Raw genomic sequence first — 19317 nt, 5'->3', positions numbered from 1 at the left:
TTAGATGTTTGTGCCACATCTTCATTCACTACCAATGTTTGTGATGCTTGATCATAGGCTTCTTCACACAATGATGCTTGCTGAGTCGGAATTTTTACTTGAATTTTGAGCCTCCCATTATCTTCTTCAACCTTTTTACCAAAATGTGGTTGAACGTAGCCATTACATCCCTTAACCTTCAATAACTCATTCAAATGGTGTTGCAATGAAATCCAAACATTTGTTTATATCTTTAGATGAAGTTCCGCATATGCATCTTCAACTGCACTTATCAACTCTGACATATTCTTTGGCATTTTCTTATGCATCATGATTGAATGCTTCTAAAGAATCCCAAATTCAAAATGTTACAATCTAGACTATTATGGGGTTGTTGTGTAAGAATGAAGGTTAATCCCCCTTGCTTGTTGTGTTGTTGCCATATTGGATCATCATTTGTAATGTGCACTCTTGCATTGTCTTGTAGAATGAAAATGATTGAAGGCCCTTCACTTGGCCACTTTCTTAATATTGCTGGAATGAGATTTTGCATGACCATGTTCCTATAAACATCTTGAGTGACTGATTCTGTTGGCTTAATTTCAATTGACCCCTTGGGTCTATTCTTTGAGTTCCTCACGACGGCCACCCTGTTAATGAAGGGGAAAATACCTATTTTTCCATCAAAAGTGCATTGACCATGTGGACTCTTTCTTGGCCTAGCAACTCCCCCTAGGAATATGGCCTTCGGTATGAACTTATATGACTTTGCTGCTCAGTACAAGATCTTCTCTTTGTGTGCAAGGTAAACTCGTTGAGTTTTTTTGGTTGGGTAAAACCATTTCTCATCTATGTGAATGAAATCAAACATTCCCTTATATATTACATGTAGATATAATTTAGGTAGTCAAATTCTTGTACCATGAATCTCCGATCGCATGAAATGGGGATTGAGAGTGAAATTTCTAGTGAGTTGAGAGGTAAACCTAAAATGTTTATAAAAAAGGCAGAGATATAATGAAAAATATAACAACAAATCAAAAGTGGGATTAATTTTTAGTTGGTATATAAGTGCGGTTATGTTATAAATGAATGAAATTAAAAGAATAAATAAATTTGTAGATACGATTGAAAGAAAAGAAAAGAATGCCAAGTAAATGATACATTCCAAAATAAAAATGAGATAAATTAAAATTAAATGAAATAAAAGAGTATTTCGTTTCATGTATTTGTCAAATTTACTCTATAATTTTAGTTGTCTACGTGTTTAATATACTTCCTCTTATTTGCTAAATGTCTTATTTAAAATTTATATTTTATTCATAATTTATAAGTTAAAACATGCTAATTAAAATCTTAAGTGATTCATCTCAATATAAACTTACTAGTGTAGAAACCCGTGTAATGCACGATTTTTTTAGCATCGACATATATAACCATATGATATTAAAAAATAAAGACAGATATATTATGCAGTTAAAACATTTAATTTTGACAATCATATGTATACATTAATTTTTTATTTTTGGAAACTCTCAACAATATATGCAATATATTATATTTTCTAATTTACTCAATTTAACTATAAATAAATGTTAGTCAAAGATATTTTAATGGTAGAGATATTGGTTAAGATCAAATTTCATGTCATATTTCTTTAGCCAATAAATAAGTTTCATTTGCAAACTCTCTAGTTGTGACACTTGAAAATTTTTAAGTTTTTTAGCATAATGTATGATTAATAACCAATTTTTTTAATTTTTTTAATTATGTACAATGGGAAAAATTAGGAAGTACTACTTTTATTCTAAATATGTTCTCAAATAATGCTTCAATAAACCAAATTTTTATACAGCATAAAACAACAGTTAAATGTCATAAATTTCCACGTGCAGAGAAGAAATAACAAAAAGTAAACAATTAAAATTCATAAACCAAGAAAACAATTAAAAATGGGAAAATAAAGAAACGGGGAGATGCAAACAAATTAAGGGAATAATTTTGTGCTTTACCCTTTCTTTCCTTTACATTTCAAAATAAATTCATAAACCAAGTATTTACCATTCCAATTGCATGTTGAGAACAATATTATACAAAAAAAAGACACAAAACTGTGGTTTTATTCACTTTATTTTTCTTTTTTTTTTTTCCCAATCAAACTTGTACACTTTGGATTTTTCTTTTGTCAGATTTTCCTTGCACATATAATTAATATTAACACTTGCAATCCTACAACAGCTAATCCCCATGGCAGCCTCTACTGCGCTTCGCACAGCCGAAACAATTTTTTGAGGACGTCCACGGTTCTCTTGAACTTCTGAACTGGTAGCGCTGAGTTCCCGCTTCGAATGAACTCATCTAACAACTCAGCGTTCTGTGTGTTTCTTCACAACAAAAAAAATCGGTTTACGCAGCCATGCTTCAGCTGCTACTGTTACTCTAGCTCTTCGAGCCAAGCAAAAAATTCTAACTATGAACACAATGGATATATCACACTTGTTTAATCATTCTGTACAATTAGGCGATGAAGACCCTTAAGGCGGAAGATAAGCTGTGAGAAAGAGGGCCTCAAACGAGGATCGCTGGGTGAAGGAAAAAGAACATGTTAGCAACAGAACAGATTTCCGCCTAACGGAATAAAAAACATTGAAAACTTTAAACTTACTTCTCCCAACATTCCCGTATGATCTGAGCAACCATTGGATCTACTTCTTCGGGGATTGTGAGGCGTCTGTTCTGAAATCCAACAGCTCCAACAACTTGCATTGGGTTTAACCCAGTCCATGGTACACATAATGTAGCCAATTCCCACAATATCACGCCAAAGCTGTAAATGTCGCACCTAAACAAAGCAATTCCATAAGGAATATTTCATGAGGTAGTTGGTTATCAATATGTCAAGCTGGCTTGTCTGAACTTACTTTTCGTTGGATGGCTCATTTCTTAGAACTTCAGGTGCCATCCATTCAGGCTGCAATCAAATAGCAGATAGTTAGTTCATCATCATCATTATTCCTTACCCATTATATCCCACTTATATAAGCCATGATTAGGGTCTAGGGAGGGTTGAGTGACGGCAAAATGTACCCTTGTCAAAACATCTTCAAATAAAAAAGGCCTAAAATTTAGACAGGAAGTGAATACAAATAGTTTATTTATATTCCCACTTAACTAACAAGTATCATCCAGAAGTTAAAAAAGGAAGCAATAAACAAAAAAGTCTAGAATGAATAGCAAATCCTCTTTTCTAAAACTAGCAAAACAACTCCATGCATTCAAAACCTTCACACTAGCCTTTCTTTCAATCTGGCAAAAAGATAAAAGAGGCAGCACAAATTTAGAACCAAGTCAAACTAATATTTTTCTTTCCACAGGGGGGTGTTCTTGCTATAATGTTAATCTATAAACTGAAGAAAACTAGCTTAACCAAAGAGCCATTGCAAAGTACAAAAACAATAAGGAATGAGTAAATGCCATTCATTTAGTAAAAACAAGTTCAATTCAGAAAAAAACAAAATCACTTTAGTTGAAATATTTTCATTTCAGCAAAAACAAGGTAGAGAACAGGAACATCATCTTCTAGGTAAAATCCTCTACGTCACTGCAAGTTTGCAACTCAAAATCATATTTCCAATGAACCTTTGCTGAAGTCAGAGATAAGTTTTCAACTTCAAACTAAATCTAATTAAACTCCAGTGGGGAGCATCAGTCTTCTTGAAGTCTCAGACAATACTTCAATATCTGGAAACCAAAATTCTCAATTCCACCAGATTTAACTGCTCCAATCTGAATTTACTAAACTACCATGTACCCTCATGGAGATATTCTCAACAAACATCATTTTTCCTCTGTCACTATTGTACAGAAAGCATCACCATTCAGACTATCAGCAGAAGATTAGCTTATATTAAAATCTAATGAAAGAGTAGAAGCACATGAAAGAAGTTAAAACAACCACAATAAGAGCTTTAGCTCTATTGTCTAAATATTTCCAGGAAATGACATCATTCAGTTGCACAGGCACAATGGATTATTGACTAATCACAAGCTTTATATTCATAGTAACAGTCTGTAGGTCGAAAATTACAAATGACATTAATGTTGGATATGTTTCATATCATAGAGAAACTCACTGAACAAAGGGAACTCTGAACTCTGAACTACTAATCACAAAGATACTAGATTGAAAAGGCATCAAGTACACTGAGGCTATGTGCATTTGGACAATCTCTCTTGCTAGGCAACTATAAATGACTTTATTTCCTTCAATTAAACTTTCGATTTTATAATATAAATTTTCTATTGAAGATTTTATTTAATTACATTCATTATGGGCATCTTAGTATGAAGCACAATCTCCCAAGCTAGGACAACCAAAGTGATGGCTTCTAATTGGGATTTCAAAGTTCAAAATTTTCAACAAAAAAAATTGATTTTTTTACATTAATAATAAGTGATAAGTGCAAATATTTATACTTAATAGCATATACTTTGACATTCCTTTTTTGGGTGATTGATGGTGTATTTTAGGAAAATATAGCTTAGGTTGCAGTATTTGTAAAGTTATGATGGTTTATGGGTAATTTGAGTATTTTTGAATTATCAAGGTATTTTTGGTGCAAGTTTTGGTTGATTACTTATGCAATGACACTATCAAAATGGTTGCAAAAAGAAAAGGCTCAAAATGTCCCAAAACAAAGAAGTTAGAAAACTCACCAAGTAGTATTCTCCAGAAGATAAAGCCTACTTTGCTTTTGGAAGTCATGAACAAAAAGGCAAGTATGCGTTCACTCAAAGCGAAGGAGATAGGCACGCACAAATGACTACATAATGCCGACTGCGATGTTACTTTCTGGGATGAAGAGTTTGGCCAACGAAGAAAGTCGAGTCGAGTCACACAGGTGGATTTTTATCAAAGCCAACTCGGCGACTGGAATTGATATTTTGGACGCGCGTAAAAAAGCGGACTCAAATTCCTACTGCTTTAGAGAAACGTCGAGTCCACATTATGTTCTGAAAGCACAATGTTGGTCGGATTTCATAGTTTTAATTAATTTTTTTATTTTCCTTTAAATTGTTCTGGGGTTAAGTAGGTTACTGTTAACATGTTTACAATTTCTATTTAAGGACTTGGTTTAACCTAATTTAGATACACTAGATTCAAGTTTTAAATTTTTGACATTGTTGTTTTCAATTCTTAGATATAATTTTAATTGAAGTTCATTTTCCAGATAATTCTTGTTCATTCCTTCATTGACTTATTATCTTTAGTAGTTTAATTTTAGGTATTATCACTTATTTCATCTGTGTCGTTATTCATTTATTAAAGCATGTATAGAAGCATATTTAGGGTTTTAATTGCAAATTTCAAGTCTTTTAATATGAATAGTTAGTAGAATTAGCATCTAAGATAGAGAGATTGATCCCAGACTTTATTGTGAAAGTGTATACATTATGGATTTGTGATTAAATTGCTTATTAGTCTTGGATTAAAATTGCTTAATTAAGCCTATCAATATAATGAGATTTGAGTCTAGGAGTAACTTAGTTTTAAAACAAATTTAAGTTAAATTCTTATTAGCTTTGTCAATATAGTGGGAGTTTGAGATATAAACTAATAGGGTCTTAATTTGATTAGTTAATTAATATACCGGGAATTTGAAATTAACATAGACTACTTTCGATTAAGTTTTGATCCATAGTTTATACTTTATAGATACTAAGCAATAATTGATGTTCATATGAGAATTGGGTGATTTCCATTATCCTAAACTTTTTAATCATATATCTTTATATTCATTTCCATTCCTGTTTTCAATAGTTTAGATACAAAAATCCACATATTATTTATTTCCTCTCTGTGTGACGCCTAGAGCAAGTAAAAATCAATAAACTAGTTTCCTAGCATTCGACCCATGAGCTACACATAAACTGTGTACTTGTAAAAAATAAATTGCACATCAATAAGGTCATCTCATATGTCCAATATTTGATAAAGTCAAGAAAACCACATTCTCTTATTTACTGCTCAAAAAATATAATTCTATGTGGATGATTATAGCCATTAGACAAACCCTACTATATGAGTTAAGATGTTGGAACTTTAAAGAGATTAATGGAAAAAATGAGGGTACTTGAGGTGGGGATTGCTAAGATACATATGTTAAGATGGAGGACAAACATAACCCAAAAAAGTAGAATTCAGAATGAAGACTTGAGTCTTGGAGTCTTGAATATCAAAAACAAAATGAGAGAAAATTGTTTAAGCTGGTTTGATCACATGCACGAAGGCCAAAAAGTACATTAACTAAAAAAGTGAAAGATTAGAACTATGAAAAGCTTAGAAGAGGAACATATAAACCAAAGATAACTTGGATGACATGAGTAAAAAAGTAGAGTGAAAAATGGGGATATATATATATATATATATATATATATATATATATATATATATATATATATATAACAAAAGATCAAATGAAAAAGAAGAATAAATACAGATAATTGGAATTTGATTTTTTCCTAGTTGTAGATAGTATTAGATAAAGATAAAGGTAAAGCACACTCCCAGTATCCCGCACAAGACAGGGTCCGGGTGAGTTTTTTTTTCCTAAAAGATGCGGACAAACCATACATGTTCCCCTCAAGGCCAAATAGAGTTCAATCTTTGCTAACAATGCTTTCTCACATTGATTTGTTTTGGTTCATATAGCCGATCCAATTGTGGGAGCAAGGTTTTGGCATTGTTGTTGAACAATACAACTTCCAGCATGGCATACATCCAAAATAGAAGGAAGAATATTAATAAAAGAACAGTGACAAACACTGCAAGTAGGCTGAAGAAGAGACTGTACTTCACATATCACATTTAATATATAGCCAAAAAAGAAAGAAGCATACCGTTCCAGCAGTAGAGTTGGAAGACAAAAAGGTGTGGTGCTTCAAGCGTGATAAACCGAAATCACAGACCTACAGACAACATTAATTAATCATGTTAATTCTAAATATTAACTAAAGAGCTTTAATCAAAGAGATATAGATAAGAGCATGGATTTATATCCTGAAAATGTCTTAATTGGAAATATATCACCTCAAGAACATGTTTGGATTGGGAGTTTGGGTCAAGGGAGCAAAACAATTCAAAATAAAGAATGGAAGTAAAGGTTCTGGTAAAGAGGATATGGAAAGGAGGGAGCTTAACGGGAAAATATTACCCTCACTAGCCTCCCCTTATTTTAGATTTTGCATTTGTGGTGACAGGTGATGCTCACTAAAATTTGTAGTAAATATGTCCATTAGAGATGATATTATATGAGATTATAAATTATGAAGAGTTCACAATAATGTGTATTAGAATTTAGACTAATATGATTGCTAATATTGATGCATCACTATATTATCATTCCGGACTTAAAAGAATTCACTTGATTTAATTTTTCTTATTTAAAGAATTAGATATATAAAAAGCAAGGTAATAATTACCCTAGGCGATGACTGGGTACTTATTATTACCAGAATAGCGTAAAACTTCCACCAACCCTCCCTCTTTTTCAACAAGACCACCTTATCCCATGTATCACCACCTCATCTTCTTCACCACTCTATCTTATTTTTACCTTGACTTTCATTCTTAAACCCAATACAAGGAAAGCATATTCAGCTAGAATGGTTTCTACAGGACATATAATCATACGATAAGCACAAGTCAAACATAAACTAGAAGCTGTAAGAACTAACCTTAACAACCCAATTTTTGTCAACAAGAAGATTTGGGGACTTCAAATCTCGATGGACAACAGTTGGATGACTTGTGTGCAAGTAATTCATTCCCCTAGCCTACAAAATAAAGCACAATGCCTTCAGAATTTAATATATTAAGTTGTGTGATGAAGAAAGATATTCACAAAGTAGATTTATAAAATGATACCACATCCAGAGCCATTTTCATTCTTTTCTTTTCATCAATTTGAGAGCCAGATCGATGCAACAACCTGTACAAACTCCCTCTGCATAACATGACATTCAGAAGCACATCAAAGGTGAAACGAAAAGGTGAAAATGTAAAACTGAGGCCAATACTAATTATTTATTGTACAGCACTATCTTTCTACTTGATTATTCTGAAATAACATACAAAATACATGCATGTAATGGATTCAAGTTATACTTGGATGATTAGTTGACAGCAGAGGAAGTTCAAAAATGTGGCAGCAGTCGTGATCGTAGTAATACAATGTGATGCGGTTATCGACACGCCAAATATCAGAAAGCATGAGATATCCCTCAAAAAGGAAAAAAAAACGCGGTTTTTTACACCTTTACAACAAAGAAAATATCGGTTTAATTTTTATGAAAACCTTTACACCACGACCTATGTGAAGCAATGCAGCCTTTTTGCAGTATGCTCCAGAAGGAAATAACTTTTTAAAATATTCCATGAGACTAAAAGGCTATGATGAGAAAGTCTATAAGATAGCTAAAAAGACAGCACACGCAACCCCTTTTGCCTCCCTTTCTACTCTATGTTAATGCTAGTTTTCGTGAGTTTGCTTGCCTATGATTCAATATTATATATGACAATTTTGAGATCTAAGGTTTCTTTTTGGGTGCTCAGACTTGCCTTCTTTGCCCGAGCTTTGTTTAATTGAGTTGTTCAAATTGGACCTAATTGACTCAAACATGAAAATCAAACATTATTGACATCTTACTTAAGCACAAACAAACCCGAAAATTATTTGACCTAAAATCTCATACCCAAGTACCCGACATCCGACCCGAAAACCCAAATAAAATCATTACCATTTGATACTTGATACATAATTATTTTCTCTGAGACTCTTATGAAAGCATGCCTCATTAATGCAATTACTTTATGTTTACTTCAAAAGCTAGTTAGTAAAGCTCCCAAAAAATGGCACAACAGGCACAGTCTAACACAAGACATCCAAATCACAACACACAAAGGAAATTTTCCATTCACTACCATTAGACAAACTTGAACTATAAAAAAATGAGACTTTCCATCATATACATCAGGCATGTGGCTAGTATAAAAAAAAAGGCGTATGACAATGGAAAAGGAGATTCTTTGATTTAAGTAAAGTTAATTTATGCTTCATAAGCAAAGAATGAGATAATTCACATCTACATAAAGTCTTGATTAGCTCATTGATCCTGATCAAATCCATGGATCCATGTACCGGATCCATAGATCCATGAATTGGGTCCATTGATCCTTTGACCTAATCCATGGATCCATAGACCGGACCCATGGATCTTTTGACCAGATCCATAGGACCTTTGATCGGATCCATGAACTTGAACCATAGATCCTTTGATCGGATCCATGGATCCATAGACTGGACCTATAGATCCTTCCACAAGATCCATAGATCCATGAACTGGATCAATGGATCCTTTGACAAAAATCCATTGATCCAAGACTGAACCCATGAAATCTTTGACGGGATCCTGAATTGGATCCATAGATCCTTTGAATGGATCCATGGGTCCATAGACCGAACCCAAGGATCCTTCAACTTGATCCATGGATCCATAGATCGAACCCATGAATCCTTTGCCCAGATCCATGGATCCATGAAACGAAACCATAGATTCATGAACTGGATACATGAATCCTTTGACCGAATCCATGGATCCTTTGACCGGATCCATAGATCCATGAAAGAGATCCGTGGATCTATGAATTGGATCAATGGATCCTTTGACCGACCATAGATCCATAAACTGCATCTGGATACATGGACCGGATGTGACATCTATCATAAATCTTTCGAGGATAAGTGTTCTAACCGGGGAAGGAACTCTGTAAGGATGGAGAGATTTGGAGGGCGAGTAACAGCACCCATAAAGAGAACAACATTGGGATGTCTTAACCTTATCATCATTTCAGCCTACAGAACAGCCAGTACAAACAAAATGAGTACACAAATCCAAATGATTATAAGGTTAACAAGACTAACAGCAATTAATGCTTACTTCACATTTAAACTGAACAAGTACATCACCAGTCAAATCTTGTACCAAGAACTTTTTTACAGCAACCTCCTGCATACGGTACACGTATTAGCTAAATTCATAAACATGACAAGGCCACCAAACACCACAATCATGCAAATCATTATATGAGCACAAACAAGAAAGGGTTGTAAATAAAAATCAACGAGGACACATAAACCAGCAGCCATTGGGTGTAACTAAAGCACACAAATATAGCAGAAAGTAGGCAAGAATAATGTTTTTCTTCTACCCGAAATTGAATTCTTATATGATCAATGTCGCTCACATTAGGGAAATTGTGTGGGAAGAATTCAGATGTGAAGAGGAGACATCAAATCCCATAACATATCACTCCCTCTGTCCACTCACTATTTTAATTTCGGCAAGACCCTCTACATATTTATAAATCGGACAAATAAATGAGAACTAAAAATAAGCAATAATTGAAAGTGAAACCAATGCAATAACCTATGTTACTTGGACGCTTTCATTTGGCTTCATGTACCCGTGTTCGATCCTTGATACTCGGACATTGGTATGGCACTTAGACACTTCATTTTAGGCATAAAATTGAATACTTAGACGTATCCGACACTTGGACACGTACTAGTATCCGGCATTAGTACCCAAGTCCAAGTAACATAGGCAATAGCTTGTCATCAAAATTCCACATGGCCCCTCACAGGATTCCTGTTGACTATGTTAATGCAAAAAATGATTACACAGGGAATTGTTGTGACCTCATAACCTAAAAGGACACAGAATGGAAAGAATTTATTGAAGGCGCAAGAATTCAGACAGAGTAGCAAGAACCCATTCAGTTGTCAGAATCTCAAACAACCTGTCAAAAAGGTATTCACATCATTTCCAGAGAAAGACAGCTGATGACTTGACTAAACCCTTTACCCAAGTATACCGCAAGACAATGGAGAGTTAGAAATTGAGGTTAACTTTCCTGGTCAAATTAAAAAGGTGAACTAACTTATCAAAACAAACTTGCTTGCTATGAAATCATTCATAAAAAATGAAATGACAATAGATGACAACCATGTGCTTATTGTATTCCACCAACCTCTTTTTTTGGGACAAGATCACCAAGTTCAGTACTTATTACCAAGGTGTTAGATTAAAGAACAGTAGAAATAAAAATGACCACGGAACAAAAATAGTAAAACGGGAAGAGGCGATGGCACTGTCCAGAAATAGTAAGGTAACAAGAAACAGCAATCAGAAAGCAAAACGTTCATCAACTGTTTAATTTTTAAATATCATTTTTTATTGGTACAGATTTGAACCCTTATTTATGTAACATACAAAGAAAACACCACCACCCACTCAAAAAAACCCATAAGCCCTTTCTGGTATATCTCACTTTTGTTTGTTAGGATGACAAGCATCTCTGACCTTCCTAATTTGGGTTTGCCACAAACAGAACACCAACTGGTCAACAAGCCCAAAAATTGAGCACAACTCCTAGTTCTACAAAAATAAAGAATGCATGGCACATAGAATGAAAAAAGATAGGCTGTAATGTATCAAAGGGAGATTAAAACGGCAAGAAATTACTCCCTCTGTCCATCTCATTTTGCCCCACGTTCAATATTAAAACGTCCACATCAATTTTCCTCATTTCCTTGTTCCACAAATTTCCGCATTTACTCTCTCCTCCCTTTTCTTTTCTTTCTTCTATTTTCTTTGCATTCTTAAAAAGTAAACAAGCCCCAAGTGGTGCAAAATGAAAAGATAGAGTAAAAGTTGAGCATTTAGAACCAAGAACAGAACGTTAACTGCATGACCCAGAGAAGAGTATGAGAAAAAGCACGAGAGGGTGGTATGGACAAGATACAAACAAATTGGTCGCCACAAGATTTTTGGCTAGGTTAAAGTAACAACGTGAATTGATGATAGAGTAAGTAAAATGGGAGAGAGAAATGCTAGTTAATCAGTATATATCACGCGTCTTGGAGTTATGAACACAAGATATCCTCCAATAAATAAGATTGACGCTTCAGGAAACACATAATTAGTTAGTTAGCAAACACATTCAAGAATGCTTCAAATTAGAGTCTCGCAACATAACATAGTGGACAAACAACCAACCCAAGAATTTATGATGTACTTATGTGTCCATTTCACATTTAAGTTTCCATAATGCTTTTGAGAAAAAGTTCATTGAGCCCTCTGTTCTTACTAGCTTGATACTTGCTTTGCTTCCTTCCATAAAATTTTAATGATAATAAGTCAGCATTCAAGAATCACAGGCTTAGAACAGTAGTCAGATGCCTCCAATTAACTACAGTTTACAAGCCCTCTGACATGAAAAAAAATATAAACATCATATCACAGCAACAAGGCATAGATTTCAAGAAGTAGGCCAATAGAAAAGTCCAAAGAAGTTGTGCAATTTTAAGCAGGATATTGTTACTAACTATTCTCGTATGTGAAAAGAAAGAACTTACGGTGCCGTTCCAATCAGCACGGTAAACTTCACCATAGGAACCTGAGAAAAATAATATCACACGAGCCTCATATTACTATAAGACATATATCACATATAAATATAACTATAATATCATACATTATTCTATTGGCAGAAAAATAAGATGTAAAAGAATGGTAACAGTCAGCTTGACTTAAAAAAAAAAAAGAGTACTTCACAAACCCTGAAAACAATAGCATGTTTCCGTAAACCACTAGCATTCAGTTTACAAACATGAAAGAACCATGTTCCAAAAAATAATGCCCAACCATTCAACAATATATTGGCAGTAATAACTTCTGAATGTACGAAAAAGAATAGAATAACTGACCTATACCGATTCTTTCTCCAATCTGGAGATCCTCCCATGGTATCTCCCATTCTGCAAACTCACCAAGCACAGGGCAGATTCCCTCACTAGAAACAGGGCTAAGGTACTCATTGAGGCCATCATTAGGATAGTGCATTCCTTTAGTAATCTCTAACTGAACACCGGATTCTTCACCTGATTCAGTTCGGTTTGAAATCTTTCCTCCGGAATCTCGAGAAACTTTTCCCTCGTGACCTGCAGAAAAAAAAAACATTCATGAGCAATACCCTCATATGAGATTTATTGTTTACAACGAAAATTCGGAAAACAAAAGAACACCTGCACCACCATTAGTGGTCATTTTGTCAGATTCAGTAACAGCAAGAACACTCTCAGCATTAGGTCGAGGAAAACAAGGAAGATTTGGACCCAGTTGCAAACACTGCCTTGTCACATAGTCTGCGCTATGATCAGGCATATCACAGTTGTAAGAATCTCCATAGCAGAGAGTTTCTTGTCTTGTTGGTTGGACTACTTCAATCAGTCTCTTTTCACGTAAAATGCTAGGACTCATATCCACAAATAAATCAGCAGGAGGCGAAGCTCCACTTTCTAACAAAACTGCATGTAGTTTCTGTGCAAATTCAGGATCTTTTGCAGCACTTATTACATATTTTGAAACATCCTGGACTTTCTTTTCTTGTGCAAGGGAAGCTTCTTCAACAGAACTTGAAGAGAACTCAGACAAACTATATTCTGATCTCACAGGCTTTACAAAGGCATAATCGGATATGTCACACAAATCTGATTTAACATTAATCTCATTTACTTGTTTTGCTTCTGCATCCAAGGCTGATCCTTCCAAATTGGAGCCAAAAGCTTCAGGAACCACAACAATATCACGTATATTTCCATCAAACCCAATCACATTGTCAAAAGCCAAACTTAAGTTGTTGACAGCAGTACAATTGGACAAGCCTCTTGCTTCCAGTGCAGTGTCCAGAAGAAGACTACTAGGCACCTCAGAAGGAATTAGTGTCCCGGGAGCACCCATCAAATCGATTATGTACTCACTGCAAAATAAACAAACATTATAAAATACAAAAGAAGTGGTGGCACTCCTTCCCAAGCAAAAATGATTGCATACAGAAGAAAATAGGACTAATCTTCTGGTGTCAAGGGGATGTAAAACGATACTTCAAGCCTGCAAGTGAATCAAAACTAATCCTACCATATGAAAACTCTAATGACAACCAACAGCCCTTACCTTCCATCATCAAATTTAATCAAGTTCACAGCTCCCTCATCAGTCCCGGTGTACAGACTCCCTTTCACAAGCATACATGGAAGATTAATCCTATCAGCAAGTACCTGGCACAAAAGTTAGAAAACTTTTCAGAATATTTTATACAAGTCTAAATAAATTAATCACTAGATCACAGCCTGATACAAAAAGATACAAAAGAATGCGAGAGAAACACTTAAAAATGAGTTCATTACGATCACAAAAATCCAGATAAAACCATGAAAACAATTTAAATGAACAGGAAAGGTTAATAAAGACATTGCTGCCCACCCTCTCATAACACCAAAGGAAAAACCTAAGACTTATCATCCTCAAAAGCTAATCTGAAATCTTTAGCCAGCACTGGAAATACTACCATACTGACACCATTCTCCAAAATGCCAAGCAAAACAAGTGAGGAAAAAAGCATACATTTTTTTAATAGAAATGTCATCCTATGAATCAAAAATTATTTTTAAAAACCGGCTGTTTAAATCAACCCAAACCACATCATACAAGCAATGATGAAGCTTTTGATACATAGTAGGCTCATAGGCTATTATAAACATAACCACGATCCCTGGATATGTAAATTCCCATAACTAAAAACATTTCTTTATCCAAATATTCACCTCTCAATCCCAGTCACAATACGATAGAAGTTTCACATAGGAATTAAAACATACATATAATCATGAAACAATTAAGGATGAAAGCTAAATAAACAATTTCTTACTTTATGCTCTTAGATTATACATGAAAACGTTAGTCGAGTATAGAAGTCATAAGTCACATAAAACTTAAAAAAGACTCACATTCACATCAACATCTACAAACCAGAAATAATACAGTACCAGCACCACTGGGTATCTAGAATCTACTGCATGCGCAGATACATCTTCAAAAAAGGACCATTTAATCATCTACAAAGAATTTGACAAAAAAATAGGAAAAAAAAAAAGCGATTTGCGAATCATGAACTGCAAAGCAATTACACCATCAATATTGGCATCATATATCTCAGCTGTTTTTAAAAACAAAATTGGAAAACAATTCTGCAACAAGATATCAGAATATCATAAGAAAATCATAAAAAATTATGAAGAGCACAAACCTTAAATAGCAATGCACGATGGCGAGAAAGCCCAACATTGAGACAACCAAGAGGAAGAACAATGGTGTTGTAAGAAGCCTTCAACTGATTACTTCTCACTCGCCACCTAGTTGTTATTTCTTCAGCATTAGCAACAGGACCACCCAGTCTATCGACAACAAGATCAGCTAATCTTTGAATTAAATTATTCAAATACATCTCAAGTCCCAGAACTTTACATTCCACTGATATAGCATACACTTTGTTTTCAAGCTGCTGTAATTGAGTATCAATTGACCTATTCACTAAGACAACTTCATACTCCACATTGCTGAAAATGGAAATAGCTTGAAGATCTACAAGCAACGGCATTTCCCCTTGTGCAGTTGGGTGCGAAGCAATTGCATAAACATCATAAAATCCATCCACTACCTTCTCATCATATTGAATGACATTGTAGTTCTACAAATAGCAAAAGGTGAGCACCAACAAAAATGCCATGAAAATAACTCATAACCCCCCCCCCCCCCCCCACACACACACACACTCACACATATATATATATCTACATATATATATATATAGATGTAGGATCAAATAAGAAGGATGAGAAGGATTTTTATTTGATTTTGTTTTGTTACTGTATATACAAAAAATAATACTATGTTATTTTAGAATATTTTAAAAATTTATGTCATAGTTACTTCTCTTTGTAACATAGTTATTTTTATAATTATGTGTTTTCGGCTCAATCGTGACCATAGGTTTTTTTATTTTAGTGAAATCAAGGGTGTAGAGTCCTTCTTACCCTTCTCATTGGATCCCTCTCATATATATATATATATACACTAAACTACAAAGATAAATTACCAACATTTTTAACTATTTCACTGTTCTCATGCCCTACTAATGAATTTGCATATCAATATTTGTAATTAACCTCAATATTTCCACTTAACAAAACCTAACATTGATATAGAAAGAGATACACCTATGATAATCATAAAGTTAAAGACTTCACCCATTATAAAGCCACAAACATCATTTTTATGAATCTAACCCTATGCATGTATATAGTCGAAAAAATCATCTTTTGAATTTGTAAATTGATGACAAAAAAACTAAATAGTACTCCATTAGCCCTTCTATAGGGTGTTTGTTTTCTATGGTGTTGCGCACCATTTTAGTTGTTTTTTGCCTCTTGTTGGTGTTGAAAGATAGATTTTCTTAGCCTTTAGGGCATTAGAGATAATTAACTTCCTTCGCCTTTAGGTTTGTAATCCGAGGTATGCTTCTTTCATGAAATTTTTCTTTTTACCGATAAATAATAAGAATAAGTACTCCTAAACTGCTAGAGACAAAATGCGAACATTGATGTTTTCACTTTTTGCATGTTTTGTTATGGATTTGTAAGGCAATATCTCTTGTTAATTAACTACGATTTAAGCCTACCATTAACATTGCAAAAGAAGCTCATGTAAAGCAAAGATTTGAATCCGTTTTTAAGCCAGACATAATTATTATGTAGATACTCCTATACATAAAACAAAAAACATACCAATGATTCATGCAATTTAAACCTTAATAACGAAAAAGTCATCATCATTCCAGGGTAATTCATTCCAAAATCAATCAATCAATTTATCATGTATCTCTACTTCAAGAACCCTAAAATCAAAAAAAGAAACACTCACCCAATATTTAAGCGACAAAAATTCACTAAGTTTTTCATTATCGGGCACGGAAGGAGAACAAGCAAGACTCAATTGTTTAGCGGCCATGATCTGATGATCGGATTCATCGTCATTTCGAGTTTCAGGATCCGAAGCACTGATTGCCATTGCTAATTGAAGCTGAAAATCTTCTTCAATCAAATTGAAATCGGAGGGATCATTATTATTATTATTATTTCTACTAATCACATTGGCACCAACACTTTCCGTTGTCGTCATCGTTGTTGCCGGCGGCTGCGATTGCGATTCTCTAGCAATTGAAGTTCGATCAGTAGACGACGAAACTGAAGGCGGCGATGAGGAATTTGACGAAGAAGGCGGAGTCGTCGCTGAAGAAGAACTCTCCGTAGACTGCGTTCGATTATTAGGTATTCGACGAGCAGTATGATGGCGATTGTGATGGTCGTTGCCGATGTGAAGTTTCCGCAATAGATGTTTCATCTTCGACATGGTGTTGTTAGTTGCTAAAGCTTTACATCAATGGCGATTTAAGAGAGAGAAAGGGAAGAAATTTGGAGAATTGAGAAATCGAAAGGTTTTTGCTGTTCCACTTTTGAGTTGATGTTCTTTTTTTATTTTTTGATTTTCTGAGTAGGATCAGTAAAATGTAAAAAAGAATTATAATAGGGAGTAGTTAATTTTAAATTAGATAATGTTTCTTCATCACTTTCTCACGTTATAGCTGAAGCCCTTCATTGGTCTTTGACTCTTTCATCCTTTCTTTGATGCATAATTGGTTCACGGTCTTAATACAGAATTTATCTTTTAATTATGATCACCCAAATAACAATTATTAGAATTTTTAAAACCAATAAAAAGAAAAAATTAACAAATTGCACCTTTACTCAATTTTTTATAATTTTCTCATTCATTTTCGTTGCAAAATCCTTTATTTTTTATTTTTCTCTCATCTTCAAAAATTTTCGAATACATAGTAATTTCTCTTTGATTTTGGTAATTTCTATAGGCAATATGCATTCTCTTTGTTTCATTAATTTATTTTTCTTTATTTAAAAATTTTTTAAGGCTTATTTGGTCATTCTTTTGTTGAATTTCGCATATTTAGGGTTTTGTTTTTTATTTAATTTGTGTTGAATATTTTTGTATTGTATATCAAGTAGAATTTTAGAGTATATCAAGTTGTTATTTAGAGTATATGAGATAAGGATTATGAGTATGTCTAGAAGGGTTTCATAGCATGTCCAATATGTTCTTACACCATGATAAGTTGGGGTTGAGAATATACCAAGTTGATGTATAGGGAACATCAAATAGGGATATAATATAACCAAATTAAGGGTTTAGAGAGTGTCAAGTAGGGGTTTAGACTACATCAAGTAGGGGTTAAGATTACCTCAAATAGTGGTTTAATGTACCTTAAGCAGTGGTTAAGAGTGTCATGGATGATTTTACAACATGTTCAGTAGGGTTTACAATATGCTAAATTGAGGTCTAGAGTATACCAAGTTAATTTTTAGGAAATCTCTTTAATAAACATCAAGTAGGGGTTAAGGTTTATATTAAGTAGGTGTTTAAGGTACCTCAAGTAGGGTTTAAGGTTACTTCAAGCAAAGGTTTATTCTACATAAAGTAGGGGTTACAGCTACGTTAAGTAGTTGTTTAAGGTACCTCAAGTAGGGATTTAGGGTACCTCAAATAAGTTTAGGATTTGTTTAAGTATTATTGCTTTAGTGTATTTGATTTGTTTTTTATGGATGTTGTTTATGTTTGTGTTTTTTAAATATACTAGTCCAAAACATGGAAGCTTAGGGTTTTAAAGAGCTTAGAAATGGAAGAACATACATAATAACTCCAAAACTTGAAAATATATATAAGTATAATTCAATGAAACATGAAATCGAACTTAAACCTAAAAAGAACGAAAATCCAAAAATAGTACTCTTATTTATAGTGGCTCATTCGAAAAAAAATAGAAAAATAAGTCAATTTAGAGTTCTACGTCAACATTTTTTTAATTGACATCTCCTTTAGGTTTCTAGTCAATTTTATCATTTTTAGTTAATATTTCCTCATTAGAGAGATAGAGGTTGTATATGCAATAGTTTTTTGAAATAAAATCAATATACGCGCTTTTTTTTTTTAAAAAAAAAAAAACCTTTTATGATAAGAGAAAAAAAATAAAAAATATAAACCCTATTAAATTAGAAAATAACTATTAAAAAATTACACGGTCGAAATCGACTCGATTATCCTTTTTTCGGTCTAAGAAAGAGATTCCGTGTGAATAATTATCAAAATTGATTGTCTTAGTCGCAGATTAGTACTTCTATTATACAAAGTCAAATATAATTTAATCTTTATTAGCAAATATCTCTCATGTTGATTTATTTTGCATGTAGCTGAGTTTGTATTGTTGAGATTAAGATTTTGATATTATTGTATTTATTTAACACTTTA

The 19317-nt window shown here is 33.6% G+C and overlaps 1 protein-coding gene across 1 annotated transcript; it reads right to left on the bottom strand.

Annotated features, from left to right (window-relative positions):
• Positions 1-1956: 1956 nt before the first annotated feature.
• LOC130803499 (serine/threonine-protein kinase EDR1) lies at positions 1957-17492 on the bottom strand. The gene is made up of 14 exons (XM_057667615.1): positions 16861-17492; positions 15188-15628; positions 14056-14159; positions 13128-13861; positions 12810-13043; positions 12459-12499; positions 9979-10047; positions 9793-9893; positions 7907-7985; positions 7717-7815; positions 6880-6948; positions 2901-2950; positions 2645-2821; positions 1957-2561 (listed from the first exon to the last, which is right to left on the bottom strand). Exons 1-14 carry the CDS (start codon positions 17347-17349, stop codon positions 2480-2482), a joined length of 2769 nt encoding a protein of 922 aa, XP_057523598.1. The 5' UTR covers positions 17350-17492; the 3' UTR covers positions 1957-2479.
• Between the last annotated feature and the right edge of the window lie 1825 nt (positions 17493-19317).

Source organism: Amaranthus tricolor, chromosome 17 (assembly GCF_026212465.1).
Source record: "Amaranthus tricolor cultivar Red isolate AtriRed21 chromosome 17, ASM2621246v1, whole genome shotgun sequence".
NCBI classification, from domain to species: domain Eukaryota; kingdom Viridiplantae; phylum Streptophyta; class Magnoliopsida; order Caryophyllales; family Amaranthaceae; genus Amaranthus; species Amaranthus tricolor.
Note: the sequence above shows the minus strand (reverse complement) of the source record. Positions and strands in the feature narration are given on the sequence as shown.